General features: G+C 39.0%; 1 protein-coding gene across 1 annotated transcript in view; it reads left to right on the top strand.

Annotated features, from left to right (window-relative positions):
* enah (ENAH actin regulator) overlaps positions 1 to 12,668 on the top strand; it is a 165,789-nt gene extending 153,121 nt beyond the window's left edge. Inside the window, 3 exon segments of the mRNA XM_072362611.1 lie at positions 2,127 to 2,211; positions 10,747 to 10,804; positions 11,262 to 12,668. Of these exon segments, the coding sequence (XP_072218712.1) occupies positions 2,127 to 2,211; positions 10,747 to 10,804; positions 11,262 to 11,299 (181 nt within the window). The 3' untranslated portion in view covers positions 11,300 to 12,668.
* The last annotated feature ends 249 nt before the right edge of the window (positions 12,669 to 12,917 follow it).

Here is a 12,917-nt window from a genome sequence, read left to right as displayed (position 1 = left end):
ACCCCAGACTTCATAGGTTACACTTGGGCTCCACCGAGAATGTATACATATGCCCAAATTTATACATGCTTATAGCGCCACCTACTGGTGCCCAAATAAGTAACTCATAACTTTTGCATACATTGTCCAATCTTCACCAAACTTCATAGGCTGCACTTGGGCTCCACCCAGAACGCATATATTTGTTCAAACTTACACATACTTATAGCGCTACCTGCTGGTGGCCATAAACGTCACTTTTTACCTCCGACGGTACTACACCTGACTGGGATTCACACATCCTACTCTACACTTGATGGACAGCTGTTGCTGTGCAGTGCACATCGGACGGAGTCCAGCGCATACCCCGACGTGCGCACGTGCTCTGCCCCGATCAACACTGCTTGCAGCTTTAATTATTATTATTGTTTGCAAAACTTGCTCCAAACCACACCAAATTTGGAATGGATGCCAGTCGTGGGGGGACACGACGAAATGTCACTGTGTTTCCACACCTCACATATGATCGAACTCAAACTACAAATTTAATGGTAACGGCTTCAAACTTGGTCAGATTACTCTTCTGCCATGGGGGATTAAAAGTTCGGAGAATTTGTTTAGTGTAAAGGTTGTGGCCGTGGCAGACCCTCAAACTCTGAGGACTCGCTACTGCTCACCACAAAACACAGTAACGTATAACTTTTGCATATCTTATCCGATCTTCACCAAACTTCATAGGCTGCACTTGGCCTCCACCCAGAACGCATTCATATGCCAGAAAATACACATGCTAGTGTCACCTACTGGTGATCAAAAACATCACTTTTTATGCCTGGCGGTACTACGCCTGGCTGGGTTTCTCACATCCTGCTCTACACTTGACGGACGGCTGTGCGGTGCGCATCGGACTGAGTCCAGCGCATACCCCGACATACGCACCTGCGAGGGCCCGTTCATGGCTGCTTGCAGCTTTAATTATTATTATTATTATTATTCTTTGCACTTTGATCGCATTTTTCAGTGCTTTCAAAACTCACCAAATTTTGGAATGCGCATCAGGCATGGTGCGCCATTTTGTTTTACTGTAGTTGCGTCATAATTGCTTAATAGCGCCCCTGAGAAAATGAATAAATATCTGTGACATGTGGCTTAGTTTTGAGTAACCGGACGAAATCCGGTACACGCCTTCATCAAGCCCAGACGCACAAAAATGCGTCTTGACATCATAACACAGAGTCAACAGCAAGTCGACCATTTTTAGTTGAAAATGGAAATTGGTGCCATTTTGCCTTTTTACACACCTCGCATTTGATCGAACTCAAACTACAGATTTGTTGACGGCTTCAAACTTGGTGTGCTTACTCTTCAGCCATGGAGGATTAAAAGTTGTGATCAGATTTTCGAAATTCCAAAAGGTGTGTCCGTGGCAGACCCTCAAACTTTGAGGACTCGCAACTGCTCGCCACAAAACACAGTAACTCATAACTTTTGCATACATTATCCGATCTTCACCAAACTTCATAGGCTGCACTTGGCCTCCACCCAGAACGCATACATATGCCAGAAATTACACATGCTTATAGTGCCACCTACTGGTGGCTAAAAACAGCACTTTTTATGCCTGGCGGTACTATGCCTGGCTGGGATTCTCACATCCTGCTCTGCACACCTGCAAGGGCCCATTCATGGCTGCTTGCAGCTTTAATTCTTTTTTTTTTCCTGTCTGAAGTGTTATGATGCTACTAGAACTGTGTGTGCTTCTATGTGTGCTTCCATGCATGTCAAGCTGTCTGCCCTTCACCAGCCTTTGTCCAGGATTTGTCTTGCATTTGTCTGAAGAATTTATAACAAAAAATGCAGAAGTTATGTCAATAGCCAACTGTTATCTGGCCATCTCATCAGTTTACATTCTGTCCTAGTACTGAAATAGAATGTCACAATAAGTTTTATATTATCCCAACTGCAGCTCTATCATTATCCATAGGAAGACGTATGTAATATTACATCACAAGGTTAGCAAGTTGGAATGCTTGTGTAGCACATGGTCTTTCTCTATAGTAATCCTGATTTTCCTTTTCTCCTTCTCTCTCTCGCTCTCTCTCGCTCCATTTTGTCCTTTCTCTTCGTGTTCTTTGGCTCTTGGGTAGACCTAAATCCACCCCTACACCTACTGGATGCATAAGTGCCAATGGTGTGTCAACAGAAGCTGTTGATTATGACAGATTAAAACAAGTAAGTGAACACTTGGAGCATTGTTACAACAGATTTGAAGTTTTAGCCAGAGGTGTAAAAATGTTACTTTTCTTTGCATTGTTCATGTGCTACATTAAATTTGGGCTATCGTGTTGTTATTGTGATGTTACGGTGGCTTCACACTTGCAGAATGATGTGTGTGTTGCATGTGTATAACAAAATTCTTTCATTTCAGCTCTGATGTTGACAGGTTTAGAACATCCACACTTGCAATGTGACATGTACATCTCACTCTTGGTTCAAGCCATTTTTTGATGTTGGACCCATTATTGATAATTATTGGTCACCAAACTGACCTCATATCAGCAAAAGTGCACCCTTAACTATAGCATCAGTGTGGGGACAGTCTGTAGATAATATGTAAAGGCAGGTAACAACTGCATAGCAGCATTGCAAACAACATAAAGGTTAGTGCTATGAATACAAATGCAGCAGGTCAGCAAAGTGCACACAATGCACAATCCACATTGCCTGAATGAAGCAGACCTTAGTTTATCAGCATGTGACCGTGTGGCCCAGATGTAGTCCTATACAACAAGTATTACTAATAAAAATGACCATATTAAGGCTTATATCGTCATTATGTTTGGTTATTAGTAGCAGTGTTAAATGTATTTATTGTACGATTCAGTATCTGATTACCATAAATTCTGGACTATGAGCCGCTACTTTTTTCCCAAGCTTTGAGCACCGCGGCTCATAATACGGTGCGACTAATATATTCTTTTTTCTTTTTTTTTCATGCCGCCAAAAACATTTTGCCCCGTAACATTAAAGACCAATAAAATTAACGAATACTTCACAGTGGTCGAGTTAAATTGTACGATAAATCAAACGCACTTACACTACTAAATTATTGTAAATCGGTCATTTGTACTCACCCTCAACATGGTAAACAAATGAGGAAATGCATATCATGCAGCTTTTAAATGAAAGGCAATCAATCTGAGATGAGATTGTGAGAGCGACAACGAAGAAACTGAAGTGAGTAACGAAGTTCTGAGGCTGTTCAATTCGGACACTGAAGAAGATGATTTTGAGGGTTTTAGTGCGTAGGAGGAAGATAAAGAAGACTTTTCCCGGTAGGCTACTGTCTTTTTTTTTTTAACCAGCCGTGTTAAAGGCACTGTTTGGGAAAAAAGCATTTACGCCACGTATTTGTGCATTACCGATAGGTATTTAAGTTAAAACCATAATACCACCACCATCAACCATCATAAAATAAGCATTTGCAGTACGTATTTGTTTATGTTACCATACACATTTAATTAAAAGTTTAAAAATCATCACGTGTGACATCTTTCTTTGTAAATATTTCATATTACAATGTGGACACCCGCTTATAACCCAGTGCGGCCTATATAAGTACAAAATGGATTTTCTTTTTAAAATTAGAGGGTGCGGCCTCTATTCAGTTACGCTCTATAATCCGGAGTTTACAGTACCTTGAGTAAAGTTGGGTTTTTTTGTCATTGCTAATTAGGCAGCCCTATTACCATGCAATATATTTAAATGGACACCCTTCAATCAAACTAATTTGACAGGTGACCTTTGACCTCATATCAATCGATCAAAGTAGTTTGACAAGTGACCTTTGACATACTTCAGGTTGCTCACATCTAGTCAGGTGGCTTTAGGACATCTAAGGGAGGGGGGTTATGGGTAGGGTTAAGGGGGGTTTGCAGCTAAGGTCAGGAGGTTGTGAGAAATATATTTGTTGAATGTTTAAATAAGAGAAAGGGTTAATAGGAAAGGTTAAGTTTTAGAAAGTCCTCCTTTTTGACAGCTTCAAAGACCGGTCCCTGTAAGGTAAAGATGAGAAAATAATTAGATGTGGAAGGTATTGTTCGTCCCCAGGAGTTACCCACACTGCAAAGATTTGGGTGGGGTGGTTAACAGATAGTTAATAATGACCACTAGTGTCTCGACAATCATGCATTGTTACTGTTTCAGTAAGAGACAGGGCATTCTGTTAGGGTTTATATGTGGCAGCATCTGACTGAATATCTCATGCTGTGAGGATGAGTAGACAGTGGGGTTGAAACAGATAGTTATTATTGGGTAATAGTGTCTCGCCAGACCCTGCTGTGTCAGCATCTTTCTTCTGGCTATATCAAATAGATCAGCTAATACCATGAGGCTGAAATGCCTGTCGGTCACAAGAATGCACCATACTGTGAGGGAGAACAGAGTGGCTATGTGTAGCAAATAGGGATAGGCACAAATTACATAAAAAGGTCTCCCTCTCAGTTTTCACTCATGTAGCATTTGGTCTAATGACAACAATCACGCTTTGTTACTGGTTCAGGTGTTAAAAAATATATATATACATATACATATTCATATCTCAGGACTGTTCAGCAGTAAGTAAACAGCCTTAATAATGAACATATATGTATGTATACTTATATTCCATCATGACACATTTCTAACTGTTATTCTTCTGAGTTGGAGGTTTTGTATTACCGCAATTGGATTTTGACAAAATAAATGATTCAATAAAGGAACAACAATTATAGCTACTTACAGATTTGATTAGTGATGTGAAGGTAAGCTGTCAGTTAGGGTCACAGTGTTCCGTTTTACACTTCAATTTTCCTTTCTCTTCATCGTGTGTATTTATCAGCCTCGACATCACAGAGCACTGTGTGCATAACTGTGTTCGTATTGGTGGTGTGCACACCTCCAGCTGCCATGTTGTGAAACACTGCAGGCATCCCACGGTCTAAGAGACAAGACAAACACGAGAGGGAAATGGTCTCGTGCAAATATACCAAACAATATAGAAACATTCAGTTGAATAAAACACTGAGAGTACGCCTACTTTTCTTTTTCACTTTCATTTTTTAACATCCAGCTAATTATGAGATATTAGTTCATATGAGATAAGGAACATAGTAAAATAAAACTCACTGATCTGACAGAATAATGTGATCATTTCACCCTGTTTGTTACAGAAATCAAAGTAATTATGCAAAAATGTCAAGAAAGATTATTCAAGAAAACCCCTGAACCAGGTTCATATGCACAGGGAGTTGTTAATCTAATCTCACACCAGCTGTATATCTGCATCTGCACCGGACAAGAATAACTCACTAAGCTGGCTTTTGTTGCTCCTCATACTTTGTTACTTTGCTGCTAAAAGATTTATCTACCTTCAGTTGACCAGTGTAAAGAACATTTCAGGAACCTTGTTACTGTTATAACTTACTCAACATTTGATTTGCTATATTCAATGTGATCTTCATTAATTAATTAATTAATCATTGATTAATGTATTATTAATCAAGGTGATCACACACAGCCAAAGACAAACAACAAAGTTTTCAGGACTGCAGACTGTACAGAAAATGTAAAAACCTCCTAACAACATGGAAAGGAATAAACTATGGTCAAAATAAAGTTTTCAAACAGTGCAACATGTTCCTAAAGCAAACAAAACTTAAGCAATACCTGAGCACTGAGTTACCCACGAAGTGATCAGAATTGTCAAGAGACTGATGTTTCTCTGGGATAGGATGATTAAACTAAAGTCAGCATTTAATAAACTTCAGAATTTCCTCACAGTTGGAAAATGATCACCATCACCTTCATGAAATAGCAGTTTAGTCACAGATGCACCATGTATGTTCTCATGAGAACAGGGTACACCCAAGTTATTTGGCAACTACAGATTTAGAAAAACTTATTTAGAGATAATGGTAGGCCACTTTTTCAGCATGGTCAGCTTCTCAGCTGTCACCCTAAGAACTACGAATGTTTGATTCCAACTTTCATTCTGAGCTCTCATGAATTTCCAGTTAAACATTTATATTAGCTGTGTGTAACATATAGTTAGATGTACAAGTCATATCCTGCATTTGGTGTTACTGGCAAGCTGTTAACTCATATGTGGATTACATTTTCTTAGCAGCAAAAGACTATAGCACACACTTACATGTAGTCAAGAGTTATCTTTCCACAAAGCCTTTTAGGGGTGCAATGCAATGGTGCAACCAGGAACTGTAGAAAATAAGCCAACTTTCTGATGAGTTACTCTGAAGCGGCGACAGTGTAAAGTATTTTACAAGCGTAATGCTGCACTGTACAAACGTTTTTAATGAGATATGTCAATGGTGGAAGTGGACATTAGACTCTGCTCTTCAAAGCTTCAATAAGCTCGATTCAAAGGACTTGTTATTTAGGACGCTGCAGTTTGTGATGGCGTTAAACTACGCAACATCTGTCTATTGCCTCGTCCAACAAAAACATCTAACGTGTTCATGAATGAAGGATTGACTCTGCGTCAGTCCGTATTAGCCTAAACTGTGTTAGAGTCCAAAAGTGATCAGTCTAAATGTCAAATGGTATCTTCCAGTACACTGTTAACAGAACTTCATCAACTTCATCTACACTAGTCCTGTTATCAAAAATCTCTTTTCTTTACACTGTTTCTTGGTGGTCTGTCAAGATCAGCTGTAAATCAATCAATGTACTTAGTTGTACAGTCCTGAAAACTTAGTTGAAAGGAGTTTGGTGGGCATGAAGTGTACAACTTATAAGGTCTTTATGCAGAACAAAAGCATGGAGTTTTAATTTCAGCTTAATCAAATCTTTCGTGGAGCAAAAACTATTAAAAAAAAAATACACAAAACGAGGCTGAGGCAGTAACCAAGATGCCATAAACAATTCGGGAAAGATTAGATATTGATAATTTTTATTATATTTAATCCTTAATATCAGGAGATCAGGCTGTTTTCTTTGCATGCTCACCTGTTCGTTCCAGAGTGTCTACTCATAAAAATTGAACAATTGTTCATGTCTGAATCTTAACACAAAGTCACCTCAGATGAGGTTATTGTGTTTTGATTTCAAATGAAGGATGGATTGAGCAGAGTCTGAAGTCTTTAAGGCTGAATACACTTCTTTAGGAAATCCACTTCTTAAACTCAGGCCTTGTGTGCTGGTTAACAGCTTAACTACAATCAAGCATTAAGTCGGATTCAGGTCCAATATTTTGGAATGTTGCAATATTAACATTATTTTATCAGGAATATGTATGAACTGGCTTATTGAAGCTTTGAAGTGCAGAGTCTAATGTTATCCACTTCCACCTTTGACTTATCTCACTAAACATGTTTGTACAGTGCAGCATTATGCTTGTAAAATACTTTACACTGGTGTCGCTTCAGAGTAATTCATCAGAAAGTTGACTTATTTTCTACAGTTCCTGGTTGGACAATTGCATTGCACCCCTAAAAGGCTTTGTTGAAAGATAACTCTTAACTACATTTCAGTGAGCGCTGCAGTCTTTTGCTGCTGAGAAAATTCAATCCACATTTTAGTTAACAAAGTTATTTTTGCTAAATTAAAAAATTTAGCAAATGCAGGATATGACATGAACATCTAACTAGCGATTTTTCAGCCGGAAAAGGGTAGAATGCTCTCTCCAGGTCGGGAATGAGATCCTTCCCCAAGTGGAGGAGTTCAAGTATCTCGGGGTCTTGTTCACGAGTGAGGGACGAATGGAGCGGGAGATTGACGGGCGGATCGGTGCAGCGTCTGCAGTGTTGCGGGCTCTGCACTGACCTGTCGTTGTGAAGAAGGAGCTGAGCCAGAAGGCAAAGCTCTCTATTTACTGGTCAGTCTACGTTCCCATCCTCACCAATGGTCACGAGTTGTGGGTAATGACCGAAAGAACGAGATTGCCAATACAAGTGGCCGAAATGGGTTTCCTCCGCAGGGTGTCTGGGCTCTCCCTTAGAGATAGGGTGAGAAGCTCAGTCATCTGGGAGGGGCTCGGAGTAGAACTGCTGCTCCTCCGTATTAAGAGGAGTCAGATGAGGTGGCTCGGGCATCTGGTTAGGATGCCCCCTGGACACCTCCCTGGTGAAGCGTTCCGGGCACGTCCCACTGGGAGGAGACCCCGGGGAAGAACCAGGACATGTTGGAGAGACTATGTCTATCGGTTGGCCTGGGAAAACCTCGGGTCCCCCCGGGAAGAGTTGGAGGAAATGGCCGGGGACAGGGACGTCTGGGTTTCTCTGTTAATGCTGCTGCCCCCATTTTCCAGCTGTGAGAAAATTCTGAAGTTTATTAAATGCTGACTTTAGTTTAATCATCCTATCCCAGAGAAACATCTGTCTCTTGACAATTCTGATCACTTTGTGGGTAACTCATGGGTGCTCAGGTGTTGCTTAAGTTTTGTTTGCTTTAGGAACATGTTGCACTGTTTGAAAACTTTGTTGTTTGTCTTTGGCTGTGTGTGATCACCTTGAGTAATAATAAATTGCAATGAGGATCACATTGAATATAACTAATCAAATGTTGAGTAAGTCATAAGGATTAGTAACAAGGTTCCTGAAATGTTCTTTACACTGGTCAACTGAAGGTAGATAAATCTTTTAGCAGCAACGCAACAAAGTATGAGGAGCAACAAAAGCCAGCTTAGTGAGTTATTCTTGTCTGGTGCAGATGCAGATATACAGCTGGTGTGAGATTACATTAACTCCCTGTGCATATGAACCTGATTCAGTTTTTTTTTTATAATCTTTCTTGACATTTTTGCATAATTACTTTGATTTCTGTAACAAACAAGGTGAAATGATCACATTATTCTGTCAGATCAGTGAGTTTTATTTTACTATGTTCCTTATCTCATATGAACTAATATCTCATAATTAGCTGGATGTTAAAAAATGAAAGTGAAAAAGAAAAGTAGGCGTACTCTGAGTGTTTTATTCAACTGAATGTTTCTATATTGTTTGGTATATTTGCACGAGACCATTTCCCTCTCGTGTTTGTCTTGTCTCTTAGACCGCGGGATGCCTGCAGTGTTTCACAACATGGCAGCTGGAGGTGTGCACACCACCAATACGAACACAGTTATGCACACAGTGCTCTGTGATGTCGAGGCTGATAAATACACACGATGAAGAGAAAGGAAAGTTGTGGAACACTGTGACCCTAACTGACAGCTTACCTTCACATCACTAATCAAATCTGTAAGTAGCTATAATTGTTGTTCATTTATTGAATCATTTCTTTTGTCAAAATCCAATTGCGGTAATACAAAACCTCCAACTCAGAAGAATAACAGTTAGAAATGTGTCATGATGGAATATAAGTATACATACATATATGTTCATTATTAAGGCTGTTTACTTACTGCTGAACAGTCCTGAGATATGAATATGTATATGTATATATATTTTTTTTTAACACCTGAACCAGTAACAAAGCGTGATTGTTGTCATAAGACCAAATGCTACATGAGTGAAAACTGAGAGGGAGACCTTTTTATGTAATTTGTGCCTATCCCTATTTGCTAAACATAGCCATCCTCTGTTCTCCCTCACAGTATGGTGCATTCTTGTGACCGACAGGCATTTCAGCCTCATGGTATTAGCTGATCTATCTGATATAGCCAGAAGAAAGATGCTGACACAGCAGGGTCTGGCGAGACACTATTACCCAATAATAACTATCTGTTTCAACCCCCCTGTCTACTCATCCTCACAGCATGAGATATTCAGTCAGATGCTGCCACATGTAAACCCTAACAGAATGCCCTGTCTCTTACTGAAACAGTAACAATGCATGATTGTCGAGACACTAGTGGTCATTATTAACTATCTGTTAACCACCCCACCCAAATCTTTGCAGTGTGGGTAACTCCTGGGGACGAACAATACCTTCCACATCTAATTATTTTCTCATCTTTACCTTACAGGGACCGGTCTTTGAAGCTGTCAAAAAGGAGGACTTTCTAAAACTTAACCTTTCCTATTAACCCTTTCTCTTATTTAAACATTCAACAAATATATTTCTCACAACCTCCTGACCTTAGCTGCAAACCCCCCTTAACCCTACCCATAACCCCCCTCCCTTAGATGTCCTAAAGCCACCTGACTAGATGTGAGCAACCTGAAGTATGTCAAAGGTCACTTGTCAAACTACTTTGATCGATCAATAAGAGGTCAAAGGTCACCTGTCAAATTAGTTTGATCGAAGGGTGTCCATTTAAATATATCATGCGGTATGGTGTGGGTGTGTGCAAGCAGATCTTCCCTCTGACCTCTGTGAATGAGATAGTTACAGACGTAGTCTTGCAGAGTCCTGCCTATCTTACAATGCAGCTGGTTGCATTGATAAGACAGATGAAAACCACCAAAATCTCTTGAAGCACTCACTGCCATGATTATTTTCTCATTTTCTGTGTTTTGGAGGCACAGGATCAGGAATAAAACTTGAGACCCATAGTTCTATTGTACCCTCATACTCCTTTTGCAGTTTCTATATCTATTGGTTTCATTAAGTCAGTCTTTGGGCCTAGTCTAATGTGAATTCCTTATGCAGGTATTCGCTGTTTAGCAAATAATGAATCTTCTTAAATTAACTGGAAGGGCCTCTACTTAACTAACTCCCATCTCTTAAGCTCATGTAACTGGCCAAGGGGAACTCAAGGCTCTCTCTGAACTCTGTTAACACTTTTTATGTGTATGGAAATTTGATTTTGTGTTGTTTCTTTTCTAGGATATTCTTGATGAAATGAGGAAGGAGCTATCAAAACTAAAAGAAGAGCTTATTGATGGTAATTATCATTAAAACCAGCCATGTTGTCGTCACATCCCTCCAAATGGACCACATAGATCACATTTCTAAAAAGATTAATTCAAACACCACCACCAAGTGTCAAAGATCTGTAATGTTATTTTACATTGACCATTTTGGTAAATTATTTTTTAGTTTCAATCAATTGTGACACTTGTGTCACCATGGGTCCTTATGGATTAAGAGAGCATTGCTTGTCAGTATAAGCTAAATGGTTCAGATGTTCTTTAAGTTTTAAAAGAGATTTTGTGATCAGTTCCTTTCATACTTTATATGAAGTACGAAGTGGGTCATCTTTGTGAGACTGAAAACCCATAATTAAATTTCATGTTTCCTCACTAAGCCACCTATCCAGTTTTGTAGTATAAACCCTAGGTTTTTCCAAGAGTGATACAGAATGATGCATACTATTGTGCTTATGTCCTTTGTTTCTTCAGCAATCAGGGAGGAGCTGGGCAAGTCTAGCAAAGCATAGAGGATCCAAACTCCGTTTTCACAGCATCAACATCCATGTGACCAGACAGACAACCACAGACCATTTAGGAAAACAACAGAGTAAAGAAACAACAAAACAATGAAGACGATGACTTTGAAAACAGTCATATTATTACACAGAGAGGACAGTATTTAGGGCAAAGCTGTGTCAGACAGAACAGTGGTGGACAGGGTGGTGATGGAAGGCTGTAATTCACAGAATCCATTTTGAAAAGCTTTATGTTCCCACTTACCCCTTTCATTCCTCTAGTTCCCCTCTTGAAGCATGTCATTCAACAGGACAATACATTGTCTGCTAGAAAAGCAAATGTTTGTATGTAAACAGGGTTTGTCTCTGTTTGACCAACAATAACAAAGGAGGAAAAAAACAAAAAATGAATACAGAACTTTTCACTGATATCTCATTAACCATGAGTGAAACGTGTTGATGCTGAGAATCAGAACTCCTGTAATTTACTATTAAACATTTTATTAAGAGAGTTTGGAGAGAGGAAAAAATTGGGGGTGGAAAATAACAACTTGTTCTAATGATGGCATACTGGTAATGTGTGCGAGTGTGAGAGACTTGAGTCCCGATTGGAGTCCACCACTGTAGGACACTATAAAGCTTGTCTTCCTTAAATACTATTTTGATCTGTATATGAATAAAAAGACAAAGTTATTTAGAAAGAAAATAGCAATCAACCATGTCTGCTTGACTGTAGATCTATGGTCATATTAAGTAGTTCAATAATGTAGTCTGTTAACAGGAAGAATAATTATCTTCCTTCAGAAATGAGATGTTTTCCAGTTAATTCTTTGTCATACAGTGGGAAGTCAGGTGAATGAGACACAGAGAGTAGCTGTTTTTCAGTAGGATGTCACTGTAGCGCTCTACAAAATTTTCACAATTTTTCTTGTGCTAATTAACCACAAACACACATGTAGATCATACTATTTCTTCTTATTTTTGTTTGAAAACTTTCTTTCACCCTTTGCTTTCAGTACATCTTGTTTGTCATATTTTGGTGCTCAGTTGACAGCATGTAGTGTTTTTCTTTATACAGTGAGGGTCACAAGACTGTCACAGGTTTATTTACAAGCAATAAGTGTAGCATTTATTTAAAGGCCCACTTGCCCTATCCTAATTTCTAATGCCACCACAAATGTTTGACAGCATTTGTCTGATCCTTTTTTTCTTCCCTGTTGTATAGTGTTATAATGTATATGCTGTGTGGCAGATTTTCTGAAAAAAATCAAGGCTGATGTGGAAGAAAAACAGGAACACTGTAAGAAGATTTCCTCAAAATGCATTTCTAAACTACAATACTCTCTATTTTTAGCATCTACATAAATATATATATATATATATATAATATATATATATATATATATATATTATATATTTATATTTGAAGAACAACAAAGAGCCCAAATGTGTAATTGAAGGGATGCATACCAAGGACACGAATGTGCCATTTACTCTTTCACCACTGCCCACTGATATTTGGGTTTATTGTGTTTTTGCCCTTCCTTCCTGCTGGTATCAAACATATTGCATGAAAAACTATTTCAAGTTTCAAGATAGTTTTATTTTTCCCCTGTGCTTTAAAAAAAAA

Source organism: Leuresthes tenuis, unplaced genomic scaffold (genome assembly GCF_036924035.1).
Source record: "Leuresthes tenuis unplaced genomic scaffold, fLeuTen1.0.hap1 SCAF_13, whole genome shotgun sequence".
NCBI classification, from domain to species: Eukaryota; Metazoa; Chordata; class Actinopteri; order Atheriniformes; family Atherinopsidae; genus Leuresthes; species Leuresthes tenuis.
Note: the sequence above shows the minus strand (reverse complement) of the source record. Positions and strands in the feature narration are given on the sequence as shown.